The 27,189-nt window shown below is 45.0% G+C and overlaps 1 protein-coding gene across 1 annotated transcript; it reads left to right on the top strand.

Moving 5' to 3' along the window:
• Positions 1-26,731, top strand: HADH (hydroxyacyl-CoA dehydrogenase). Its single transcript, XM_068270571.1, has 8 exons — positions 1-185; positions 6,576-6,704; positions 9,976-10,133; positions 12,901-13,031; positions 14,094-14,173; positions 17,581-17,653; positions 21,963-22,079; positions 26,376-26,731. The coding sequence occupies exons 1-8, from the start codon at positions 57-59 to the stop codon at positions 26,492-26,494; spliced, it is 936 nt and encodes a 311-aa protein (XP_068126672.1). The 5' UTR covers positions 1-56; the 3' UTR covers positions 26,495-26,731.
• The last annotated feature ends 458 nt before the right edge of the window (positions 26,732-27,189 follow it).

Here is a 27,189-nt window from a genome sequence, read left to right as displayed (position 1 = left end):
ACGTCACTCGCTGTCATCCTTACTCGTGTGCCCTTCAGGTTTGAGCGTCCACAGCCATGGCCTCTGCTAGTCGGCAGCTCCTTGCACGGTGCATGTCCAGCAGTGCTGCAGCCGCCGCCAAGAAACTCGCCATCAAGCATGTGACTGTGATCGGCGGCGGCCTGATGGGCTCCGGGATAGCTCAGGTGAGGAGGAGGGAGACTGGCTGCGCTGCTCACATCTGACTGACAGCCTGCAGAGATCCTGGAGGGCTGCAAGCACTGCTATCTACTGTCTATACTCTATAACAAATGATCAGCAGATGTGGCAATTGTATTGTCATTTTGTAGGTGTAAAGGTAAAAATCAAGCTTGTGCATGGTGGTGCAGGAGATGTGATTGATGTAATTGATTTACAAAGTTAGGTGCAGCAGAAAACTGGAGCAGATGCTTTAATGCTTATCTCTGGCGTAATCGTCAGCATGGAAAAAGTACTCACTCTTTAGGAGGGCTCCCAGAGGGTTCCCTGTTGAACATTAGTATTAAACCCACGATAAATGTACGTGACCCAGAAGCCTGTAGCACTCACTGCAGCTATAGGAGGTCTGGCTGAGGCTCCAGCACAGATCTGCTCAAAGAAGTCAGTGGGGTGGTGGTAGTGCCATCCTGATAATTTTGACCTTAGTAGTTTGATCCACACTCCTGCAGCAAATCAGGAGCCAATGCAGTTTCTGGATTTGAGAGGGGAAAATAATCAGAATCAGCACCACAGCTAGTCCTATACAACTCACACTGCCCCACCCAGCACTTTGTGTGAGTGACTGTGATGCATTGATGCATATTGTTTTTCAAAGAGCTAGATTAGTTTCTTTCCATAATTCTAATGTATGTGAAGCCCCTCTTAGTCACAGACACTGGTAGAACATGCAACTCCTTGCAGATGTTCACCTAGCTGGTATTTGAACCAGGGACCCAGCGCTGCAAGGCGAGATCGCTAACCATTACGCCACCATGCTGCCCAACTTATAAATAAGTTTTAAGAAGGACCATGCCATTTTTTTTCTTAAACGGAACTGTAAATTCACCCTACACAAACTGTTTCACTTACCTTGGGCTTTCCTAAGCCCCGAGCAGCTGTCCTGTCCCATGTGGGTCCTGCTCAATCCTCTGTTCTCCCGCCGTAGCAACGTTTCGTTACGGCAACTGTGTGCACTGGTGCTACGCGTAGCTCTGTTTGCGGCCCTGCCCGCTATAGCGTCCTGCACTATTGCAGGCTGGAATGCGAACAAAGCTTTGCGTAGCCTGCGGCGTTCAGGCACAGTTGCCGTCGACTTAGAAGTCGACGGCAACGAAACTTAGCCATGGCAGGAGAACGGAGGATTGAGCAGGAACCGCATGGGACAGGACAGCTGCTGGGGGCTTGGGGAAGCCCCAGGTAAGTGAAACAGTTTGTTTAGGGCGAATTTACAGTTCAGCTTTAAGTGCCCCCCTCTTTTCCAAAACTTGCATTAACTCCATGTCATCCATGCAGGATGATATAACCTGGACGGCCGAGTTAACCTGCGTGGGGCTCGGCTATACTAGTTATACCAGTCCACATGGTACATGTTATGGAGGGGCTCTGTAAGAGAGGCGCGACAAAGCCTCCCCCTCTTGTAAGGGGCCTTGGCCGTATCATGGACAACTTCATTTAGATTTGCAGCTCTCTTGTGCACTTTTACAGTCCCAGCAAGCATGCACCCTCACATAGTTCAGTGGAAGAGTATTCTATGTGTATTTAACAGTTTAGCAGTTTGAGTTACTGTTGAGGTAGTGAACAGCATTGAATAACTTACAGCTAAATCTAATTCTCCTGCAACCGTGTGTGTGTGTGTGTGTGTGGTGTTTTATTTTTTTATTCTGTTTGTGTATTATGTAATAAAGGTAAAATAGGACTGGTATAAGCTCAAATAAATGAGCCCTTAGGCCTTTAGCAAAGACAGGTCACCAGGCCAGCAAGAAGTTAATGTTTAGTTTAATCTGTGCTAACTTGCAGATTTTTTGGCCATGCAGATCACCTTTGGACAGCATTAATTGCTGTTTAGGCTAAAGTTGTTAAATATGTTTTATTATTTTTGTAGAATAAACTGTTTGCAAATATTCTTTTATGCAGCACTGAGGCATGGAGAGGACTTGCCGTTGAAGTGTGTGCCTGTATATGGGACAATTAATATAGCTTACTTACAGCATAAGTAACTGTGGATACTGGCCAGCCAATTTATGCAGGAAACTATTTTTACAGCCGGATGAGACTAGTTTAGATACCATATATGCCTGAGTGTAAGTTGACTCAAGTAAAATCCAAGGGTAAATATTTTTTTGTGCAACAGGAGAAAATGGCAGCGCTGTCAAATGCAGGCTGCACCTGAGTTGACTAGCTGCATAGATGTACAGAGCCCAAAACACGGGCAAATTACACAACTTGCAATCAAAACAGATGCAGCAAATGGATGACATTAGCTTCCAAAACAGTTTGTGTGCAGATTGTTCAGTGCTAGACTCTTCCACGACGATGATGTGCCCTCACGGAAGTGACCTAACCACTAGCTAACCATGAGGCTGCTAGCCATAAGTGGTCTACGCATTTTCTAAAGAACAGCAAAAAATTGACAATTGTTTAAAGAATACAGCTGACTTGGAGGTGGTGGAGGGACATATGCAGTCGTTCTTTTGTTGCCTGCAGGAAATTTCAAATGCAATTCCTGCATGGTGTAGCTGCTCAGCGTACATGGCTTTCTGAAGCCCAGGGTGAGCCTTGTGACTGCTCACTCTGCTGCCGCACAAATTCGGAGGGTTGTTAAATACTATTCCCCCTCCGAGTCATCGCAACTCGGAAGGAGAAGTAATTCAGGGTCTGGCAATCACCGGATCCCTAAATTACCTTTTGCGCGGACTATAGCACTCAGCTATAGCCACCAGGGCTGTGGAGTCGGGACAATTTTGGGCACCCGGAGTTGGAGTCGTGGATTTTATAAACTGAGGAGTTGGAGTCGGAGGATTTTTGTACAAAATCCACAGCCCTGTTAACTATTAGACTAAGGAGTCAGAGTCGGGCCAATTTGGGGTACCTGGAGTCGGAGTTGGAGTCAGAGTCGTGGTTTCATAAACCTAGGAGTTGGAATCGGAGTATTTTTGTACCGACTCCACAGCCCTGATAGCCACACCAAGCTTTGGCGCTTCACGGCAGTGCCTGAAAAAGCCCTGCTTTGGCTGCTTATGCCCTTCCCCTACAGCATGCATGCTGCTTCACCAGAAGCAGAACATTCTGTACAGTGATCATTCCAAAACTGCTGTCCAGCGCAATCTGTAACAAGCTGCAGAATTGGACAAATTTCCTTGATACTGTATGGGGAGAAGTCAGGATTTCCCTGTCCTGCAAACCTGCTTGAATAACCCAGTGAAAACCTCCACTTCTTCATGTAAACTGTTCTATTTATGATTGTTCCTATTCTTTCAAAGGTGTGCTGCAGGTCCATTGTGGGGGCTGTGCTAACCTCCGCCTGTCAGAGCATTTGTGGCAGACTTCTGTTCCGCCTCCTACTAGTGCCCAAGTGTCCCTCGGCATATGCAGTGTCCCACAGAGTGCAATTTGTTGCAGACTTATGTGTCCTGTCCGTGCATATGCAGCATTGGTGCTAGTCTCACTCACTGGTCGTAGCCTGCAGTGGTGTACAGCAGTGTTTCTCAACTTTTTTGACTCAGGTACCCCCTATTGCAATTCAGTTCCAGCCGAGTACCCCTGGTAACTTACGCTCCCTCCTCTCCTTGTAACTAACAGCCACTCCACTCGTCCCGCACTGAGTCCCTTTGAGTCCAGTGGCTGTATGTATAGGAGGTGATCTTCGCACGTTGATTGGCCCAATCTGCTGCCTATCAAGTGAAAGTGTATTGCGCCAATCAAAACGCCGGGATCACGTACTAGAAAGCCACTGGATCTGCCGGGGCTCAGGGTGGGAGGAGTGGAGCAGCCGTTGATTACAAGGAGAGGAGGCAGTGTAAGTAACCAGCGCACACTAAGCTGCACTACCGCAGCACAGCGTGCTGAGCTTGTGCTCCTCTGTGGAGGGGGTAAAAAACCCCAAAACTGACACCTGGGGCTCTATCAGCCGACTGCAGCTGAAATGTCCCACGCTGTCCTCCTACCATCCTCCGTTCCCCGCCGACGGTCTCGGTCTAATTATGCGTTTAACTAGGCTGCGGCTGTGTGGGTGCTCGCTCCCTCACGTGTTGTCGAGAGCTTACTGCGCAGGCGCAGTACAAGAAAACTTTGTACTGCACCTGAGCAGTAAGGTCCCGATGACGTGCGTGGGAGCGAGCACTATTCGTCTGGTTAGACGAATGGTAGACCGGGACCAGCGGCGGGGAATCGAGGATTGTAGGACAGAGCGGGACATGACAGCTGCAGGGGGCCGATAGAAGCCGTAGGTAAGTGCTGGTTTGTGTTTATTTAACCCCACCACAGAACCCCTTTAAGCTTCCCCCTAATACTGTGCATGCTGCAGCCATTTCCTATACAGTGCTTAGAGCGCAGGTGCTGCAGTAATGAATGAAACTGTGCGTGGTGAGATACATGCTCTGCCCAGTGGCTGAATCCTGGGCTTGTTCCTCCTTCACACGGAGTTCACCCCCAGCATGAATCCTTCCTCTTATCTCTTAAGGTGGCCATACACTGGCCCGATTCGCGGCCGTTTCGACAGTAGATTCGATCCTGGGATCGAATCTGCTGCCAATCGTTCGCGGTAAACGCACCCGCCGATCCGATTTCCTCCCGAAATCGGACCGGTCCGTCAATCGCGCCGTGCGGGAAATTACCCTCGATCGCCCGCGGCTAGGGAGCGCGTCGCTAGCGGCGGCCGATCCGATCAGGTATACATTACCTGATGCTGGCTCCCGGGCATCTTTGCCGCGCTGCACGGCTCTGTTCCAGCTCCATCCCGGCGCTTCCTGTGTCACTGGCGCTCTATTTGAACTTCCTGGTCACGGAGTGACAAAGGAAGCGCCGGGATGGAGCCGGAACAGAGCCGTGCAGCGCGGAGAAGATGCTCGGGAGCCAGCGTCAGGTAATGTATGCGCGGGGGGAGGGGGGGGGGGCAGGCGGCAGGAGTAGCTCAACAGATTGTGATCGGTTTCAGGCTGAAATCGATTCACAATCTGTTTGCAGTAAAGGCAGCCATACGATCCCTCTCTGATCAGATTCGATCAGATAGGGATCTGTCAGCTGGTCGATCTAATGGCAAATCGACCAGTGTATGGCTACCTCTATTGTAGAGACAGATCTGTGGGCTGTGACATGCCTCTCTGCCTCCCCCTCTCAGGCTGCTCGCTCCTCGGCTCTTCGCATTCCAATGAGAAAGTCTATAGCTAGGATGGCTGCAGTAGCCCAGCTACGACACAAAAAGAAACTCCTTGTGCAGCAACATGCTGGAGACTGATTCACAGAACTCCGTTACTACTGCGGAACGACCTGAACTTACTCTGTGCTGGGGGAGCAGCTCCACAGAAGCACAGTCTGACTGAGCTGTGCTGTCTGATTGTGCTGCCGCTTGAGGAAGTGATAATTTATACGCATGTCTGCTACGGAGGGCAGCATTGAGACAACACATTACATCAGCGTGGTTTGCATGCCGAGTGCGGCTGGCAGACCACACAAGTGGATATTAGTAAGCCAGCGCATCTATGCTGCGTACCCCTGACTGTGGTCTCGCGTACCTCCTGGGGTACGCGAACCACACGTTGAGAGCCCCTGGTGTACAGGATAGAGGCGCCGCCAGAGGGCCCCATACCAATGAGACTGCAGCTGTCAGGCAGAGTGAATTTGGGCAGCACAGATTGATGTGAGAGAAGCCCCATCGCTGTATATGTTGGGACACTCAGGCACTTAGGGGACGGGGGAACATGGCACAGAAGTCTGCAACAAATTCCGCTCTCGCGGATGCTGCATATGCCAGGGGCACTCATGGGGGAAGGGGGGTTAACACAGCCACACCACAATGACCCTGTAACAAACTGCACATGGCAAGGAGGGGGACACAGGAGTGTGCCTTCATTTTATTATTGTGGGTGGGCACTCTGTGCTTATGACTTTAGTATAAGCCTAGACCCCCATCTTTGGGTCTCTTTTTTTTTTTTTTTTTTTTTTTTTTTTTTTTTTTTGCTGCCTCAAAGTCTCAGCTTATACTCTATTATATGTGGTTTGTATAAATTCTTATAACAAGCATATGATGCCAGCTTTATGCAGATTGTAAACATTTTGGTGACACCCCTGTCTGTCTAACTTCCTGTTGTGCCTTTGGGGCAGGAAGTTGGTGAACCTTTCCAAGACAGAAAATGACAGTCAAAACATTCTGATAGCCATAAACCCCCTTGCCCACCCCAAGCAAAAATAATTGTAGAAATGTCTGGAGCTTATTTTTAAAGCTCTTGAGATGTCTGCTTGACTTTGTGAAACTGTGCATTTCTAGGATACTTGGCAATTTCTTTGATACAGCTCTGTACATGTATAATTTGGTTTCTGTCTGGATTTCTACATGCATTTCATTCAGTGCTGCTTTTTTCTAGGTGGCTGCATCTACAGGACACACAGTTGTATTGGTAGATCAGACGGAAGACATCTTGAAAAAATCTACCAAAAATATACAAGAGAGCTTGAAAAGGCTCTCCAAGAAGATGTTTGCAGACAAGCCAGAGGTGACATTTCGCTACACCAATTTTATGCCATTTAGAGTATTCATAATGCATTTTTGGATAGTCCTATACACTAGTTGGCACAACGGGTACAATATGTAATTGCATTGAAAGTGATATCTGTGCAACTTTAAAGAGGAACTTTAGCCTAAACAAACATACTGTCATTAAGTTACATTAGTTATGTTAATTAGATAGGTAATATAATCTCTCACCCACCCTGTTTTAAAAGAACAGGCAAATGTTTGATTTCATGGGGGCAGCCATCTTTTTGGTTGAAAGGAGGTGACAGGGAGCATGTTCCAACTGTCCTGTGTGCTGATCACCCCTCCCAGTTGCTAGGCAACGTGAATAACATAGGAAATCCCATCATGCTTTGCACAGCATCAGGGAAAGAAAGCCCGGGCAGTTTTCTTTGATGGGTGGAGCTTAGCTAAAAATGCAGCTAAAAATTATGCTTTGGTAAGAAAAACAAAGTTCTGATGCCGTGAAACTGTTAAAGAAACACTGAGCCTTTTCAGTTCTGCTGAGTAGATTTTTAGTCCGGAGGTTCACTTTAACATTAAGTGTCCACGTATGTTGTATCGCTGCTTCATTGTTCTTTACTTGTAACCTTATCCCCATTCAAATTTTCCGCCTCCGGGACTCCTCAGAATGCTTTGGAAGCACTCGTGCTTCGGAAGATAATTAGCTCCCTACTGTGTGCTCGTGCATGCGCAGTACAGAGCCGCCTGTTTTTGGAAGCACATGGTGACATGAGTACTTCCAATGATCCCCAAAGGCATTATTAACCAGTTGGTCAAATAGCTGAGTGGCAGTTGGGTTAAAGAGAACCCGAGGCGGGTATTTGAAATCTTAAGAGACCACAGAGGCATGTCCTGCGTAATGACATGACTCTGGGTCTCGCTATTGCTGCCTCTAGTCTCTTCCCCCCCCCCCCCCCTCGGGGTCTCCTGTGCCCCCCTGTAAAAAGCAACCTGCTAGTGACAGTCTCCTTGTTGCTAGCTGTCTATTTACCTTCTGTATGTCATTCAATGCGTGCCGGTGCCCACCTCCTGTGAGCTTCCTCCAATCGGAAGCTAAGCCGTGACCTGGGAAGTACTTCCTGGGTCGCGACTCAGCTTCCGATCGGAGTAAGCTCACAGGAGGTGGGCACCGGCGGGGGAGCACGCATTGAATGACATACAGAAGGTAAATAGACAGCTAGCAACAAGGAGACTATCGCTAGCCGGGTGCTTTTTACAGGTGGGCACAGGAGACCCCGAGGGGGGGGGGGGGACTAAGTGCCGCAATAGCGAGTCCCAGAGGCATGTCATTATGCAAAGGACATGCCTCTGTGGTCTCTTAAGATTTCAAATACCCACCTCGGGTTCTCTTTAAGGGTCAGCTGTGGATGCCCTGAGGACATGGAAGAGAGGACCAGGAAGGAACTATGAGAATTGGATCCTTTCCATAGGTGAGAGAGTAACTTTTTGTTTTTTTTCAGAATGCTTCAGTTTAACCACTCAACCACCCAAATTAAAAATTACAAGATTTTTAGAAATGAAATCTATTTTCTAACTTCTAATAAATAGCAGCCTTTTTTTCAGCTGCATGATGACAAACATAAAATATTTTACATTTATTGGAGGAAGGCCCCCTTTCCCTTCCTTTCATATTGCAGGGACAGATTATGGCAAACTGGTGGAGTAGGTGGTGTCCGGCAATGGAGTAATTGCTAATGACTGCCACCTGTATAACCCTAGTTATGCAAAGAGAAGGGTGAAAAGCCTTTACTGAAATGCTTATAGGCTTGAAGGAGGGTTTATTTATCTTTGTACGTGTCAGAGTGGTGCAACTAAATATTTTGAATTAAAAAAAAAAAAAAAGTTTGGTTTGGGTCTGCTTTAAAGAGACACTGAAGCGGAAAAAAAAAATGATATAATGAATTGGTTGTGTACTATGAATAATTACTAGAAGATTAGCAGCAAAGAAAATATTCTCATATTTTTATTATCAGGTATATAGTGTTTTTTTCTAACATTGAACAATTCTATAATCTGTGCAGATTACACAACACTCAGCATTCAAAATGATTCTTTCAGAGCAGTCTGTGAACTAATGACCTCTCCTCTGGCAGAAGAAAAGTAATTAGTTCAATAACACTTGAGATAATAAAAGTCAGATAACAGCCCTCTCCAGGAAGTAGAGCTTAAAGAGAACCCGAGGTGGGTTTGAAGAATATTATCTGCATACAGAGGCTGGATCTGCCTATACAACCCAGCCTCTGTTGCTATCCCAAACCCCCCTAAGGTCCCCCTGCACTCTGCAATCCCTCATAAATCACAGCCACGCTGCTGACAAACAGCTTGTCAGAGCTGGATGTGTTTATCTCTGTAGTGTCAGTCTGCTGCTCTCCCCGCCTCCTGCAGAACTCCAGTCCCCGCCTGCATCCCTTCCCTCCTTGCTGATTGGAGGGAAGGGACGGGGGCAGGGACCAGAGCTATGCAGGAGGCGGGGGAGCAGCTGAGACTGACACTACAGATGTAAACAGAGCCTCACAGCACGACTGTGATTTATGAGGGATTGCAGAGTGCAGGGGGACCTTAGTGGGGTTTGGGATAGCAACAGAGGCTGGGCTGTATAGGCAGATCCAGCCACTGTATGCAGATAACATTCTTTAAACACACCTCGGGTTCTCTTTAATTGCTTTTTTGCATAGAGATAACAACTGGAGTTTCTTAACTCTTCCTGTACTGGAAACAATTAGACTGATGTATCTGATCTTAATGTTTTATTTCTTAGCTTTACTACACAAACAAATTATAATATCATTATTTTTTTTTTTCGCTTCAGTGTCTCTTTAAGGACCACAGGCTTTACATCCCCCCCCAATTGAAATGCCAATAAATATAATCTGTGACTCTAAATGATGGTAAAATGCCCCTTCCTTTGAATAAAAAGTATTATCCCTGAAGGCCGATGAATAATGGAGTAAAGGCTGTTTTCCACTACAAAATGCAGTCTTGATTTTGTTGCAGTTTTACAATGCTATTTTTCACTGGATGTTGGGAACACAAGGAGAAAACGCTAAAGCATGCTGGACATTAGTGATAGGCAAATTGCATTGCACTAGTATTAAAGGGTTCCTATGACTTACATTGTTTTGCTGATGTCGTTGCGATTTGTATGTGATTGAAAAAGGCAGCAAAATCGGGTGTAGGGGAAAAAAAGCCCTCAGGTTGCTTGGCCTGCTTGTGTGTAACCAGTTGTCCTTTCTGGCTTCGTTTTGCAGGCAGCTTCTCAGTACATTGACAAAACACTATCAAACTTGAGCACAAGCACAGACCCTGCAGCGGTGGTACACAGCACAGACCTGGTTGTGGAAGCCATTGTAGAGAACTTGGAAGTGAAACATGAACTCTTCAAGAGACTGGATAAATTTGCCCCAGAGTAAGTAAGTTGTTACAACAAAACATAAAATTGAGTTTTAAAAGGAATCCATGCACCAAGGTTGTTGTACATCCCCACACCTCCTAGATTAACCTCTTCCATACTCATATATTGTAGTAGAGGTTCTAGAATGTAAAGTACAGCATAGCTCAAGGAAGCAATGTTGAATACCTATCAGTGTAATTGTACATGAAGGGACATTTCTGTGATCCATATGTTAATTGTTTTGTCTAAGAGGTACCGCTAAATGTATTTAATGCAATTCATCCTCTGTTAAAAACTTGGTAGAAATTTTGAAAATAAGACAAAGTACAGCATCTTTAGTGTTCACTGTCAGATTTTGGAGAATGTGATATTAATAAAAGAACATTTCTGCTTATTTTCATGTTAGTATTTCTGTGATCCCAAAAGTGACATCAGGTCTGCTTTTTTTATTTATTTATTTTTTCCCAACCCAGCTCAGTGTTTTCCTTCCCTACTGCAACAGCTTAGGCCCCATTCACACTTGCGTTTTGGCAAGTAAACGGACCGGATCCTGATCGGATCCTGACCTGATCAGAACCGTACGGTTCCGATCCGGATCCGGTCCGTTTGTATCAGGCATGTATCAGGCTGCCATCCAGATCTGTGGGCAAAAAATAGTTAAATATAAATAAAAAAATGTTCGGGTCAGCAGAAGGTGCACCTGGTGCCCATGTACAATCAGGTTCCTCCGCTGTAGGCCTCACCTCCACCTCCGACATTCTGCCAAACAGCTCCAGCATGTCTGTCACTGCTGCTCCGCTCCAGACATGCTTGGCCCATGTGTCCCCATCCGAAATGGCCGCTTGCATACGCATAGGAAGTGGGGTAGAACGTCAGGTTTTTGTAGGCAGTGTGTTCTGTGCCTTCCGTTCCCCATTGGTTTCTGTGTTCCTGATGGTGCTGTCAGGCTCAGGTCAGGATGCGTGGGCCGGAGATCCGGACACAAAAAATAGCGCATGTTGAAAAAAGAGTCCGGATCCGGTCCGGCTCCGTACTGTACGGAACGTACGTATGTGAATGTCCGCATAGCCTTTGCATTGCTATGCGGAACGTACGTTCCGTTTGTACAGTATGCGGTCCGGATCAGATCCGGAAAATCCGGATAGCGAATGCTAATGTGAACCGGGCCTTACTGTCCCTCCAACAGCAAGCATCACCTAGATGACAGGCTTGCATTACTGTGTAAACTATTTAGAGGGAGGCTGTGATTCAATTACCTTCTGGGTATAGTGTCCTTATCTTACCTGAAGTGGGAAGCTTTGTTATTTACATGGTGAGATGGCAAGTCATTCTGGACAAGCGTCAAGAAACCGAGTCAAACTGGTATTATGCCATCAGGTTCATAACCTGGAATGTAGAGTTTGCCTATCACAAAACAAATTGTACTTTTGTCATTTGTACACTTTATTAACATTGTCTTATCCTTGTCCAAGAACGCTGTTGTAAGCGCTCTCTGCCTACCAACCGGTCTCTCTCTTTTTTTCCTTCCAAACTGATTGATGTTTGTACTCAAACTTGTAAAGGAAAACTCTGGGCATAAACAAAGACAGCATTCCTGTTTGTAAAATAAAGCATACATATGTTTTAATTGAGAAGTAAAACAATTTGTTTTCCCAGTGAAATTGTCCTTGCTAAAACAACCAGTGATTTATTAGTTATTGCTGAATCTAAAGCCTCTAATTCTGTACTTGTTTGCATTTGAAGCCATCCCTATTGGAGTACCACAAGGCTCAGCCCTCTGACCTCTTTTTTTCAATCTACACCTATTTCCTTGGCAAGGTTATTCCCTCATTTGGCCACTCAAATGTTCTATGTATTCAATGTTTTTGTATCCCTGGCTATTTAATTGTCCTCTTACTTTGTTCAACTTGGTATGTACAAAGCATTTTTTTTTTTTTTATACACCTTGTGATTCAGCTTTGTATTTGACATAAGAAATAAAGCCCTAGTTCGGGCTCATGTTTTTCTCCATATTGCATGAAATACATCTTAATTGGCACACTTTTTTTTTTTTTGCATTTCACACACAGAATTTTTTGCATATACCACTAAATTACTAGTGCATGCTTTCATCATATGGAGACTGGACTGGCAGTGATTCAGCGGACTCCTCTCCAGCCCTTCCCTAATTCTGCTGCTCAACGCCTCCATCTCGCTAGTCCCTCCTGAAATTCTGCTCCTCTATCAGTTTTTTTTCTACCGCTTGCCCATGAAATGAAGGATCCAGTTAAAGCTTCTAACTCTTACCTAAAAGCTCATATTGGAAATGTACCGTAATCCTCCTCTCACCTGACATTTGAAAGTAAAGAACCAAAAAAATCTTTTTTCCTTTGGGTAATTGATACAGAAAAAGGCATAAAAAGATAACTAAGAATTGATCTAAATGATCTAGAATCAATGTGAAATTCTCATTTTGGTGGGGAGGAGGAGCATTGCATGTAGTAATTTGTTGGTGCACCCAGCAATCTATGATTTTACTCTTTTGTCGTTTTTTTTTTTTTTTTTTTCTCCCGGTGTTGACATGCTCACATTGATTATAGTCTTTTCACTGAAAATATGCAAAGCTGATACTATAATCTTGGTAGTTGTTCTTAAAAGGTGTCCTTACTGTCTGACCATACATACACAAAATGTTGATGACATAAAATGTGCAGCTAAACTGCACTCACAGCACTGAAATATGTAACCGTTAAAGATTTAATGTAGTTTCCCTCTGACCTTTTTTCCTGAAATCTTTCAACAGACATACCATATTTGCCAGCAACACCTCTTCCTTGCCAATAACAGATATTGCCAACTCCACAACTAGGCAGGACCGGTTTGGAGGCTTGCACTTCTTCAATCCTGTTCCTATGATGAAGCTTGTAGAGGTAAGTTGAAACATTTGGCACCTTGAAACGCTTGTATGATTTGTAGCTCCGTATAGAATGAGGTGCATAAAGGTGTGGCTGCCTTCGGATTTCTGAAGAATTTGGATGTGATATTTGAACGCTCTTCATATTTGTATAGACTCCTTGTGCTGCCAAGTCTTGCATATCACACCCATATATAGGGGAAAAAAAACACTTGGCATCAGCACAGAAGCTGATGTGGGCCAATCAATCCAGGTTTTATCATATGCAAATAATTTACTGTACACATCCACAGTATTTTATTTGCGTGTGATAAAATCTGGATTTTTTTTTTTCTCTACCCGACCAATCCATGGGACAGCTGGAAAAAGAATGGCTTTGCCTTCCTAAATACACAATCGAGAAACTTTTCCCACCTACCCTACCTACTAAGACATGCACCCATTTGTTAATTTCTTTGTTCCCGCTAGGATGCAGATTGTTTCTCTGTATTGCTAAAGCCTGGCCTGGACTTAGGTGGTCCTCCCTGCTGTTTTCCTATCTACATACAGTAAGCTCAAAGGACACTTGTACACTCCTCAACAAATTCTTATTAACAAATTCTTGGCTGAGGCGGCCATGATAATCCGTGTGGCCAAGTTCCATCCAGTATGCATACCTGTCTTGCATGCTCCTGCCCTGGATACTTTGTTGATCTTTTACCTGTAAAACCTGTATCCGAAAGCTGGTAGCAGCAGATGCATTGCTTTTCAAAAATGATTGAAGATGCTCATGCAAAACTTTTTTTATTTTTGTTTTTTTTGGTTTGAAAGAAAATGTGAAAAGGCAAAGTATTGCATAAAGTCCTGTCTGTCTTGTCATTGCGGTCTGTATCCCTTATGACCTTTCCCCCTCTGGGATTTACCTGGATTTACCTAAAGAGAGGAGAAAACTTTCTAATGGAGACACAAACCAAACAAAAAGGCTCCATTGTTCCTCCTGTCCAAAGCTAGAAAAATGTTTGTTGCTTTATCAATTCCTTGACATTTCTGAATGAAGCAGTTTTGTGGGTTACAGGTCTTGTTTCTTCATTAAGGTTGTTAAGCACCTATGACAAGCCAAACAACGTTTGACTCTCTGATGGATTTCAGCAGAGCGCTTGGGAAGACTGCAGTGGTGTGTAAGGTAAGAATCAGAGTGACTGAGAGAGCACCACCTCACTGATGATGAGAGCACCACCTCACTGGCGATTAATGTTTCAGAGTCTAGTAACCTGACATGAAAAACTGCAGCTGCAGTGTGGGGAGCACACATGTATAAAGGACGCAGGCGTGCCAGTGCCCAGAGTCACTGTACCAAGTGACTATTCCATGCAATAGTCCAGTCAGGCAGGCACTACCTTGTAAAATGTAGCTCTTAGAAAATCATTAAAATAACATTCTGTTAATAAAGGAGTGGCGACAGCCCGCTGGTTTAAGCCTCTTGGCTCTTTTACCTTTTAAGGCTTTTACACACGCCATACTTCCGCAAACGACGGGTCCGCCAGACCCTTCGCTGAGCGGATCGTTTGGAAACAGCCTTATCAGTCTGCCGACAGCACGTACACACGTGCTACTGTCTGCAGAACGTCCGCGCAGCAGAGGGTCTGGGGGACCCGTCGTTTGCGGAAGTATGGCGTGTGTACGCACCTTTAGGCCATGTTTCAAGATGTAGGGTAAACAGCCCCTCCTTAACCAGCTGAGCGGTCTGGACGAGCTCAGCTCGTCCAACACCGCCAGCGGCTGCCGCTCAGGCCCTGCTGGGCCGATTTTAATGAAATAAAAAGCAGCACACGCAGCCGGCACTTTGCCAGCCGCGTGTGCTGCCTGATCGCCGCTGCAGCGCGGCGATCCGCCGCGTGCAGCGGCGAAAGAGGGTCCCCCCAGCCGCCCGAGCCCAGCGTAGCCGGAACAAACAGTTCCGGCCAGCGCTAAGGGCTGGATCGGAGGCGGCTGACGTCAGGACGTCGGCTGACGTCCATGACGTCACTCCGCTCGTCGCTATGGCGACGATATAAGCAAAACAAGGAAGGCCGCTCATTGCGGCCTTCCTTGTTTATTATGGGCGCCGGAGGCGATCGGAAGAACGCCTCCGGAGCGCCCTCTAGTGGGCTTTCATGCAGCCAACTTTCAGTTGGCTGCATGAAATAGTTTTTTTTTTATTTAAAAAAAACCCTCCCGCAGCCACCCTGGCGATTTAATCAGAACGCCAGGGTGGTTAAAGGACAACTGAAGTGTGAAAAATATGGAGGCTGCCATATTTATTTATTTTCTTTTAAACAATACCAGTTGCCTGGCAGCCCTGTTGATCTATTTGTCTACAATTGTGTGAATTACACACCAGAAACAAGCATGCAGCCAATCCCGTCAGATCTGACAATGTCATAAACACCTGATCTGCTGCATGCTTGTTCAGGGTCTATGGCTAAAAGTATTAGAGGCAAAGGATCAGCAAAACTGCCAGGCAGCTGGTATTGCGTAAAAGGAAATAAATATGGCAGCCTCCATATTCCTCTCACTTCAGTTGCCCTTTAAGTAGTCATATACATCATGATTAGCCATTCAATGCAAAAGTATCTTTGGCTCATACCAGTGCAATAGCAACAATGCAGACCTGATGGGGGAACTAGATCAGGTTCTCTATTTTGTTATAGAGGCTTGAGACGGTGGGCTGTTGCTGGGGTCACTCTTTTATTGAAGAAATGTCATTTTTAAAGGGATACTGTAGGGGGGTCGGGGGAAAATGAGCTGAACTTACCCACGGCTTCTAATGGTCCCCCACATCCAATCAGGCAGTCACCACCTTGTAAAAATTTAGCCCTTTACTAGAAAATCCTTAAAGGGATACTGTAGGGGGGTCAGGTGAAAATGAGTTGAACTTACCCGGGGCTTCTAACGGTCCCCCGCAGACATCCTGTGTTGGCGCAGCCACTCACCGATGCTCCGGCCCCGCCTCCAGTTCACTTCTGGAATTTCTGACTTTAAAGTCAGAAAACCACTGCGCCTGCACGCCCGTGTCCTCGCTCCCACTGATGTCACCAGGAGTGTACTGCGCAGACACAGACCATACTGGGCCTGCGCTGTGCGCGCTTGATGACATCAGCGGGATCGAGGACACGGCAATGCAGGCACAGTGGTTTTCAGACTTTAAAGTCTGAAATTCCAGAAGTGAACCGGAGGAGGGGCCGGAGCATCGGTGAGTGGCTGCGCCAACACAGGATGTCTGCGGGGGACCGTTAGAAGCCCCGGGTAAGTTCAACTCATTTTCACCTGACCCCCCTACAGTATCCCTTTAAGGATTTTCTAGTAAAGGGCTAAATTTTTACAAGGTGGTGACTGCCTGATTGGATTATAGCTTGAGAAACTGCATGACCTAATGCTGTTGCCCCCTTTCTTATGTGCAAATCCCAAGAGTGACTGAATAGACTTGTATACTTGTATTTCATCTGTGTACTATATTAACCTGTTTAACTGGAGTACATTCTTACAGTGGTATGAAACTAAAATTTTATCTCTGGCCTAAAATACTGTTTTAAAGTTACTGAAGGGTTAATAATCAAACTTCTACTTCACTCAAAAGCTAAATAAAAGTGCCATAGACAAAATGTATCGAATGTGGAAGAAAGGCTGGTAGCACACTTGCATCGGCACATTTCACGGGTGTTCCCGTGGCTCTGAGTTCGTTCTGCTTTTCACAATTGCGGTCTCATTTTTTACGCACACAATTTTCATTATTGTTTGCATTTTTCTGATTGTCCCAAAATTAATTTCAAATGGGGCCGTGTGTGTCATGGGGGGGGGGGGAGCAAAATGCTGCCCAATTATTTATTTTTTCTTTTGCTCTGGCTTGAAGTTGGTCGGATTTATCGATCGGACATGCTGCAAGATGTCAGGCCCAACATGCTCAGTCAGGTGCACAGCAGTAGCAGGCGTGTGTCATTGAAGAACAACGCCTATAGGAAACCCCCTGGTTACCGCCCCCACCATTGCACCTGCATTAATACTTCATCACTCCACTGCCCGCTATAGCCGGACTCCCCTTCTGGGTTCGTACCCCACATGGTGTGCTGGTTCCCTGGAAGAGGAGTTTGGACACAGTGGTGGAAAGGTAAAGTATTGATGCAGGAGGGTACATGTACACTAGGGAGACGGGATGGGGAGGAGGCGGATATGGCATGGCAAGGCTGATTCCTGAGAGATTTAATGCTGGGATCTCTTGGGATTTGACCTGTGGTGTATGGGCAGGCAACAGATCTCTCTCCAGTCAGACTCTAACAGAGAGAGATCTGCCTCTTGGTCAGTCTGCCCTGATGTATGGGCACTTGGTCAATTGTCTGTAGGGGCAGCTTAACTATTGCACAGTGAGGAGGATGACAGACTTGAGCACTCTTGTATCAGCTGAATGTGCATGCTTGTGCTCTGATCGCTTTTAATCTCCTCTTGCAGGAAAAACCGTGCATGTCCAGGCAAACTTGCTACGTGCCAGACTATTGTTTAGTCCCATTCCATTGCCCAACTTACGGTACTTTCTTTTTGCCCCCTGATCTTTAACAGGACACACCTGGGTTTGTTGTTAACCGGCTTCTGGTGCCATATTTGATGGAAGCAGTGCGGCTTTATGAACGAGGTACTTGTCTACTTTTTTTGTAATTATAAAAGTAGGTCAAAATTCTTACCAGTTTTAAGCTCCTTGGCAAAGAGGATCCATTTAAAAAAAAAATGCAACCTTCCTGGTCCAGTATTAACTTCTGGAATGTTATTGTACTTATGACTACCTCAAACTCTTATATGGTAGTCTTTGAACCATATGTAATTGTGCTATGTGTTTGACGTAGCTCTGGGTATAAGGAATCGCCTCATATAAGCTGTAAAGTGCTGCAGAAGATGTCGGCGCTAGATAAATACTAAATACATTTTAAACTTTAAGGGCTTGTTCACGTTAGGGGCTCGTTTTTTTGACTGGCGATTAAAAAAAAAAAAAAGCCTCAAAAGCGCTTGTGCAATGTTAGCTTATGTGAGTGTTCTCACATAAGCGATGAGCTTTCTATCCAATCGCAAAAGCAGCTCCTGCATCGTTTTCAGAGTGTTTGCGATTCAATAGAAAGGATAGGGAAATCGCTAAGCGCATTGAAATGCGATTTCCCGAGAGCTTTTAATGAATACATTGTAGGCAAAGAGTTCACTCTCTGGCTAACGTCATGAAGTTAAAAAAAAAAAAAATCCCTCTACACAAGCGTTTAAAAAAGCGATTTGTCTAAGCGAAAATGGCTCTGAAAGCTTTCAAAGTCTCTCCATAAATCGATCCGCACTTGCAATTCAGCTGGTGATTGTGAACAAGGCCATAAAGCTTGTATTCTCAATAAATTACTTGTTTCATTTGTAAATCTATGCTGCCATCTTCTGGTGATCTTACAGAGCATTTTTTTTATTTTATTTCTATTTTCTGTTGCGTTGTGATGTTTCAGGGCTTGTTTAACCCAGAAATGTATGCATTCAGTTGAATTATGTTGAAGACATTGACTGAAAATAGGCTGGTTAATGTACCAAAATCAGTAGTGCAGATGTGGCAGCACTCTTACAGTGCTGGTTCCCCAGTTCGTATTCCAACCCCAGAACCATCTGCACAGAGTTTGTGTATATACTCCCCCCGGTGGCGGGAGCGTGAGCGAGGACCCGTGTGGCCAGGGCTGCGCAGGCGCAGTGGCCATCGACTGACCCAGTCACTGAAATTGAAACTGAGCAGCTGTGGGGAACTGGAGGATCGTTCCAGGACGGCGCGGGGAAAGGGCGGCTGCATCAGAGATTTGGGCACAGCTAGCGCCGCCATAGACTGTAATAGGAATTACAGCTAGAGCAGCGATCAGTGACTGATTTGGGTGCCATCAGTAGACAGAGCACAAATCGCTCCAAGAACACTGTAATTCGTCCGCCATCAATAACTGGAAGCCGAATTACGTCTTTCCCCTACTATCCATGGCGGCCTGGAGGGGGAATAGTAATGAACGCTGCCGGGACTTGTGTAGAAGTAGGGTAAGCCGTTTATTGACTTTCCCCTGTGCCAAAATCTTCTGGCGGCTATGTTATAGGCATGCAGTAGAAGTCACATGTAAGTGAAACTTTTTTTTTTTTTTTTTTTTTTAATCTTTGGTTTAGGTTCTCTTTAACCATTATTTACATATTTTTTGTTTATATTGTTGGCTGTATTTGCAATAGTCTTCCTGATCCCGTGGCAGTTCTGCTTGGTTAGACTGAACAGCGGACTGTCAGCTGTCCAAACCCCTCCCCATCTCATTATCATATGGAGGAGGTGAGAGGGACCAAACATACTTTCAGCTGATCACCTCACTCTGTCCACCACCTCCCTTTGCTGCTGACAGATTAACCTCCCTTGTGGTAGCCCCAAGCGTGACTCTGGGTAGCCGCTGGGAGCTTAATGCAGAGTATAGCTCGCAGTGGGCTTTTTAACTCTCCTCCCAGGGGATCCAGACGCCTGCAGCCATTCTCCTTCCTGACCTTGGAGGCTCTGAATCCCCCTGGTGAGATCTTCACTACAGGGTTACAGCCACCCGGAGGAAGGAGGGAAAATTGCAACGCTAGATCCCAGGGAGGTGAGTAAGTTGAGGGGCTGCTGCTGGCTTTCTGGCAGCACGATTATTTCCTGTTTTTTCGGGTCTGAAACGTGTTGAAAAGACCCTAAAATCCAGAAATGATCATACCGCCAGGGAAGTTAAAGTGAAATTCCACCGTTGGGAAATATGCCATCCCATAAATTCAGCTGTACATGTTGTTAGGGCTAATGGCACACAAGTGCTTACCTTGTGTCAGAGCTTCCTGCCAGTCACTCACTTTGTGCAGGTGTGGAAAACTGACGCTGGTTGTTCCTGATCTGTACAGCTAATTACTGTTGCATAAAGGGGTAGCCATACGGAGCCATCTGTAGTAACAGTACAGGCTTTGTATAAGAAAATGAATTCATCTTGGTCGTCAGTGCTGGCTGCAGACTGAAATGAAAGGATGATTTTTAATAATAGTGCTTAAATTTCAAAATGCTTGTACAGCTTTGATTCATGTATATCCTCCGATGGTGCTACAGCCCAATTTGAACCTTGGCCTCCTTCTGAAGTATTCTTAACAATTTTTTACGGGAACAGGTTGGTATCCCATTGCCAAACCCCAGACTTGGAGGAGCAGGGTATCCAATTTAGTCTGGAATATCATCTTAGACCTGTCCAGCTAAGGAGGCCCTACCAGTAGCTAAGCTACCACCAGCATAGCTCTCAGGATCACTTATTCACGCAAGCCAACCACTACGACAAAGTAAGGATGCCTTCGGTGGGGGATACATGTATATAGCCAGGTTTTTGCCAAGTGGAATTTCTGTTTAACTTTGTGACCAGCACTGCAACTACATATTTGTACAGTTTCATTAGGCACTAATTTCTGTGGATGTTAGAAAAAAAAAACAGGGCCAGTTTACACTGGCATCCTGCTCCAGTGTTTTTGCATTTGGCACCCTTCGGCAATGCTTCCCGCCTTTTGCCGTTTTTGAGATGGGGAAAATTGGGATCCGGCAAGATGTTTGTGCAAATGACAGTACATGATGGTACCAGCAATGTCAATTTATTTGAATGGACACCACTAAAGTCACAAGCCCTTGTATAAAGGTGCACAGAAGCCTGGGTGATCCTGCCCTTACTCTTCTAACACCCTCCACAGTTTGTTTATCTAAAAAAAAAAAAGCAGTGTTACGGTGCATACACACATGCAATATGGTTTGGCCAGTTACCATTTTTACTACCTCCATGTAGCGTGAAGGCCAACAGATATTTAATACTATGAACAGATTGTTTTGGTAAGCTCTCATACATCATGTAAATGGTAAAATTGGCCAATCAGAATTGGATGTGTGCGCTAGGCTTTATTGTAGGCAGGTTGAAGTAGTGAGAGGTACACATGGCTTTTATAAACCTACTGGGGAAGATGTGGGGATGGTTAAATGCTTCACTACGCACCCAGCAGGCAACAAATCCAGTCAAACATCTCATCTGCATGCTTGTTCAGGGTCTATTGATAAAAGTATTAGAGGCAGAGGATCAGTAGGGCTGCCAGGCAACTGGTATTGCATAAAAGGAAATAAATATGGCATCCTCTGTATACCTCTCACTTCAGGTTTCCTTTTTAATTCATATTTACTATCATATGCATAAATCAGCAGCCGAACTAGGGCTTCAATAAAGGTATTTGTGACTTATTGTAGTATTGCTCCTACATTTCAATAAAACATATATAGTGCTAATTTTGTACACACGAATGCATGTAAACTTACTGGGTGCAGAAGTAACCATTCAAGAAATATGTACTGTATATTCCTGCGTATAAGACTACTTTTTAACCCTTGAAAATCTTCTGAAAAGTTGGGGGTCGTCTTATACGCTGGGTGTCATTGATGCCGGGTGATACGCCCTATCCTGTTACCGCCTCTCAGATCTCCATGCTGAGGGAGCGCAATCTATTCTTCCATACCGCTCTGAACAGGTAGACAAGGAGACAAGGAGAGCTGACCAGTCTACTTAAGGAGAGTTGACCAATGCAACAAGTCAACTGACAACTGACTATATACTATATACTGTTATATACTGGGTAACACATACAGTACAGCACCAGTATCTGTTCATACATAGCACCAGTATATGATGTTTTTTATTTTAATTTGGTGTGCGTTGGAAGAGGGGTAGTCTTATAGAGTATATCCCAAACTCTATATTTTAACTGGAAAAGTTGGGGGGTCGTCTTATACGCCGGAATATAAGGTAATACAATCATTATGAAGACAGCCCACATCACTGTGGTTTTCATATGCTTTCTTGTTGGCAATATAATGTCATATATTACATTCCATGCGAGACCATGTAACCTATATGTGGCCTCTATTTTAGGAGATGCATCTAAAGAAGATATCGACGTTGCAATGAAGTTAGGGGCTGGGTACCCAATGGGTCCAATGGAGCTCTTGGATTATGTCGGTCTGGACACTTCTAAATTCATCATGGATGGTATGTAGAATAGCTGGCTGTAAATCTCATTTTAGTTATAATAAATACTTTTAAAGTAATCCTATCTACACTGAATATATTTGCTTTTTACTACATGCAAACTCTCCTAATTTAGTCCTGAACTTGGGGTGTACAATGTCTCCTTTGTTAGAGTGGCCACCCAAAAAACTCAGCCAATTGGGCTCCAGTTGCCTGGTCCCAATTCCACCTTCTCCTATAATCCCCAACTCTACATGTAAACACCCACCCTGACCTGCTATAACTGTATCCAAACCCCCTACTGTGCTTTACACTTGGCCATGCCATCCACCATACTAGGAGAAGTTGGGGACTGTTGCAGCCACCCTTACTCCTTCGGTGGGAAGTGAAGGGAGGTGGTTGGTGCTATGAGTATTCCCTCCCTGAAGTGGACCATATGATGCTCTGCAGCTGCAATGTGGCAGGCTTCCACCATATGCCAATGAAAACCTGAATGAAAGCTTCAAGCCTCAGATGGTCATGTGCTTACAATGGTGGGATTTAGGGAAGGAGAAGGTCTTCTATAATGTTATGGGGGCAGAGGGGAGCAGGTAAAAAGTATAAATGGACTATAAGGCACAAAAATGAAGCTCAAAAGTAACCTTACAGCGAGTCTCATTTATGTGGTGGGAGGATGCCTCTTCCTTTTTGTGTAGCAACTTTAGGGATGTGCACATTGCTATAGGACTGCTGAGTAAATGTGCTGAGAACCGTCTTATGGGTAGAGGGAGGGGAGGCCATTAGGAAGTCCAGTAGTCTACTACACTAGCTGTCACTTTTTTCACAGGTTGCTCATTAGAAGGTTAGATCGAAAACCATTTATCCTGCTAGTCATCCCTTGTGTGGCATTTTGACATGTGAATTGTTATATTTTCTGGCCAGTTATGAAGGAAATGTATAGTGTATTTAGGATATAAATATTTCACATTTTTAGTGTGCGTTTTGTCAAAAGCAGCAAATACAGTATAATCTCATTATAACAAACTCTGGTATAGTAAACATTTGGGTATAGTAAACTACCTCTCCAGGTCCCGGCCAATCTCCATTATAAGTCTATGGGAGCAACGCCTGGTATAGTAAACCCAGATATAATAAAACTTCTGTTATAGTAAACATTTTACATCTTTTGGCCCCTACGTGATGCTGACTCTGGAAATAGTAAACGGTGGGCGGTGCATGCACTATATGTCAGTGTGAAACCCATGGTCGGCTCCTCTCTTCAGACTGGTTGCAAGTGAGTTGATGCCTGATAACACTTGTATACACACCAACCCAGAGAAAGTATGTACTAGGGAATAATAAATATGCACACTAAAAGTCCACAAGGACAAGCCCTATGCATACTATATGTCTAGTGGACAACAATTTACAATAGCAAAGTGTATTCAGTGGGTGCTCGTAGTTGCGAGCATTCCCCAGTGTGGGCCTGTGTACATACACAGCTTGTAGACGAACCCTAGGGGGTCTTTGCTGATCCCCCTCGGCCCCTTAGTATGGTAGGGGGCGAGGTGTAGCTATCCCCGGGTCAGGTCTCACAGTCCCCACGACACAGTTTAGGAGGAACCAGATACGCTGTGTGGCAGTTGAGGGCCAATGCACAGAGCCATTCACAGTGTTCACGGTAGTTGCCTCCAAAAACTTGTCAACAATCAAAGGAAGGACATATAGGGTGCTCCTATCTATGTACAGTGCTATCACCTAAACATGTTTCACCAAACTGCTTCCTCAGTAAGTGCTTTACATATATACTATACAAATATACACAGTCCCACCACCCTAGTGTAGCATGTCCCCCACAGATTAGCCCCTGTCAGAGCTGGAGATGCCGCATCTGGCGTGGGTTTAAATAAATGAAGAGATTACCGTGTGCCGCCCCCTGGGTGTGGTGGGTGTATGTTTATAATATGATTTATGCTCGGTCCTGTCACCACTGTAAAGGTAGGTGTATCAATGCAAACACTGCAATCAGCAAATTCATGCTGTTCGTTTCCTCCATTGCGCAGTGTCAAAGGTGTGCGTGGAGGGGGCGTGTTAAGACGATGTGGGTGGCCAACCAATGTCCAAAGGCCGCAGCATCTCCAGAGTCACGGAGAGGGAGGGCGTGGCTGAGTGAAGGGGCGGGTCGTATGCGCGTCATATGCGCGAACGTCGCCCCTCCTGCTCTCCCTTCTCCAATTGCGTCCTGGATGGCGGCGGGGAATTAGGAGCCGGCTCATAGACGTCACATCCGCCGGGGTTAGGGGGAGTGACTACAGTTGCGTGCAGGTTGTCCTAGCAACCACTATGTACACATCAATGCGTATCCGCTCTTATTGCCAGCCCCTTATATTTACACACTGTGACCATGGCAACAGTGCCATCCCTGCCTCAATTTAAAAGTGCCCACACCGCCGCCGCTAGTTGCTGTGGGGCTCATTGCCCTATAAATTGCACGTGCCGCAATACACCTGCCTAGAACATGAAAAACTATCAGTGACACAAAGCTAACCAGCTAAAAGAGAAATGCAGATGAAAAATCACCGGCAGTGTTGTGCATGGATCTATAAAGCGCAATGTCTCTAGAGGTCACTAGAGATAGGGGATAGCTACACCTCACCCCCTACCATACTTAAGGGGTCGAGGGGGATCAGCAAAGACCCCCTAGGGTTCGTCTACAAGCTGTGTATGGACACAGGCTCCCAGTGGGGAATGCTCACAACTACGAGCACCCACTGAATACCCTTTGCTATTGTAAATTGTTGTCAACTAGACATATAGTACTCATAGGGCTTGTCCTTGTGGACTTTTAGTGTGCCTGATAACACTTGTAAGACGAGAAGAATGGCCCGTCACTGGATATACTGTACTCTACAAATAAGGAGCATGGGGAAAATGAGAATAATGTAAATGTAAACAAGTGGATGCAGTGTTACTACTTCTACTTTGCAATTACTGATAAAAGTAATGTCACATTCCTTCCACGGGATTGTATGCACTCCTGGTATTTCTTCCCTGGTCAATCCTGGTAGCATGTGGAGCACAGTACAGGTTACTTTTACTTGTAGTGCAGAGCGGGCCTACTGGCTGCAAAATTTAGGAGAGTAGAGTGCTAAGTCCCATCCGTGGAGGTATCAGAGCCGCTCACATTAAAGATGCGAGTGGCTTATCATGATTGGCTGCATTTTGAACAGCGGCTTCATGATTGGCTCAAGTGTGAGCAGAAAGTTTTGCAGTACACTTGCTGCAAGTCTCACCCTCAAAGGTATCGGAGCCACTCACAGGAAGTGAGTGGCTGCCTCTATTCAGTGACTGCTGCAATTTTTAATGGGCCCTGGATACTGTACCAGCAATTTGTCCAGCCTGGCTTTGCATTCCTAAGGTATAGTTAACCTTGGAGCCCATCAAATGTGCAAGCGCTTGTACTGTACCTTCAATTGCAGGACAGAGTTGCTCCTTTGCAGCAGAGAATGTACCAGGGCATGCTGTGACAATTTTAGGACTTTTCTGATATAGTAAACCACTTGTCCTGGTCCCTTGGAGTTTACTATGATGAGATTATACTGTACTTCACTTTAGTTTGAGGCTCCAGCAGCTTGTTGCACTGGTGAGCTTTGTGGCTAGAGTAGAATGTCTGCTTACTGTTCTGATGAGATGTCTGCAGATTTGGTGATGGATAACCAATGCTATGTACACACATGCGACAACTATCGTTCGTTGTCAACAACAAACGAACTTTTAATTGATGAAAGAACGACCTAAGTAAAGTTAGTTTTAAAAGGTGTGTAACGATCAGGTCGTTAGAACGAACGTTACATCACGTAAAAGCAACTATTGCGCCTGCGCATAAAAATCAAAAGTTCCATGGAGAAATAGTGAAATGCGCATGTCAAGTCTAGTACGAACGACCGTTTCCAACGATGTACTACTTTTGCAATCGTCGTTGGAAAAAATCCGCCAAGCTAGATCGTTCGTTTTTAACGATCTAGCTCGTCCGTCGTTAGACTTAATAGTCGATGGCTGCTTTTTTTTAAACGATCGTCATTTGAAACTATCAGGGAACGATCGTTTCAAACGACTATAGTCGCATGTGTGTACGCACCTCAAGACCTGTCATCCACTATGGAGCCATCTTATGTTTACTACATTGCAGCAGAACTTCACTTTGATAGAGCCTGGCTTGAAATATATTTTCATTTTCCTGATTAAAAACTACTTAAAATCCATCTTTAAAACTAAGTTTAATGAATTTTCAAACTGAAAAAACCCTGTACTCTCTGTAATGTCTGTTTTGCTCTTCAGGTTGGCATAAAATGGACCCAGAGAACCCCCTCTTTGCTCCCAGTGAGTTGCTGGACAAACTGGTGGCAGAAAATAAGCTGGGAAAGAAGACTGGAGAAGGTTTTTATAAGTACAGATAATTGCAGGTGTCCTGTGTGATGACCTTTCCGCCCTCCTCCTGATGACCATCACAGTGGGTTGTTCCTGACTGACAGTGTATTATATCATGGTAGTTTTTTTACACTCTTCATGTCTACACACTAGTGCCTTCGAGCAATGGTCGTGTCTGTTCAGGATCATATCATTTTGTACAGCTGCTTTCCAGAATTGAAATGTCCTAACAAAGCCAGACTCAATAAAGACAAACTGATTGTTTATTTCTGTGTGGAATCATTCAGTTGGTTTAAAGTGCAACTCCAGCTTATTTTGTGTAAGGAAAGTGCCTGTCATTCTTCCTGCTTCTGCAGCTTTCTGTTTGCTCTTCCTTAGGGAGTTTTTCCATTCAGCACAGATTGTACCCTGGTGAAAAGGGTAAGACTGATAGGGAAGTAACTAAAGAGAAATGTGAATACAGCTGTAATGGTGCCCATACATGATACAATAAAAACGTTCAATTTTTTTCCCCGTGTATTTGATCTAAATGATCAAATTGAGTGAAAGTTGAAAATATTTTCGAGAAAAATCTGATTGGACATGCTGGAAAAATCTTTATATTCGATCTAATGGAGTAATCGAACTAAATTATCTAATCGGAAAAAAAAAAAATGAAAAACTGTACCATGTAGGGGCACCTTGAAGAGTAGGTAGCAGTTTCTAAACTCTCTTCCCTTAAAGT

This window comes from Hyperolius riggenbachi, chromosome 1, assembly GCF_040937935.1.
Source record: "Hyperolius riggenbachi isolate aHypRig1 chromosome 1, aHypRig1.pri, whole genome shotgun sequence".
Taxonomy (NCBI): domain Eukaryota; kingdom Metazoa; phylum Chordata; class Amphibia; order Anura; family Hyperoliidae; genus Hyperolius; species Hyperolius riggenbachi.
This window is presented reverse-complemented; position numbering and strand designations above follow the sequence as displayed.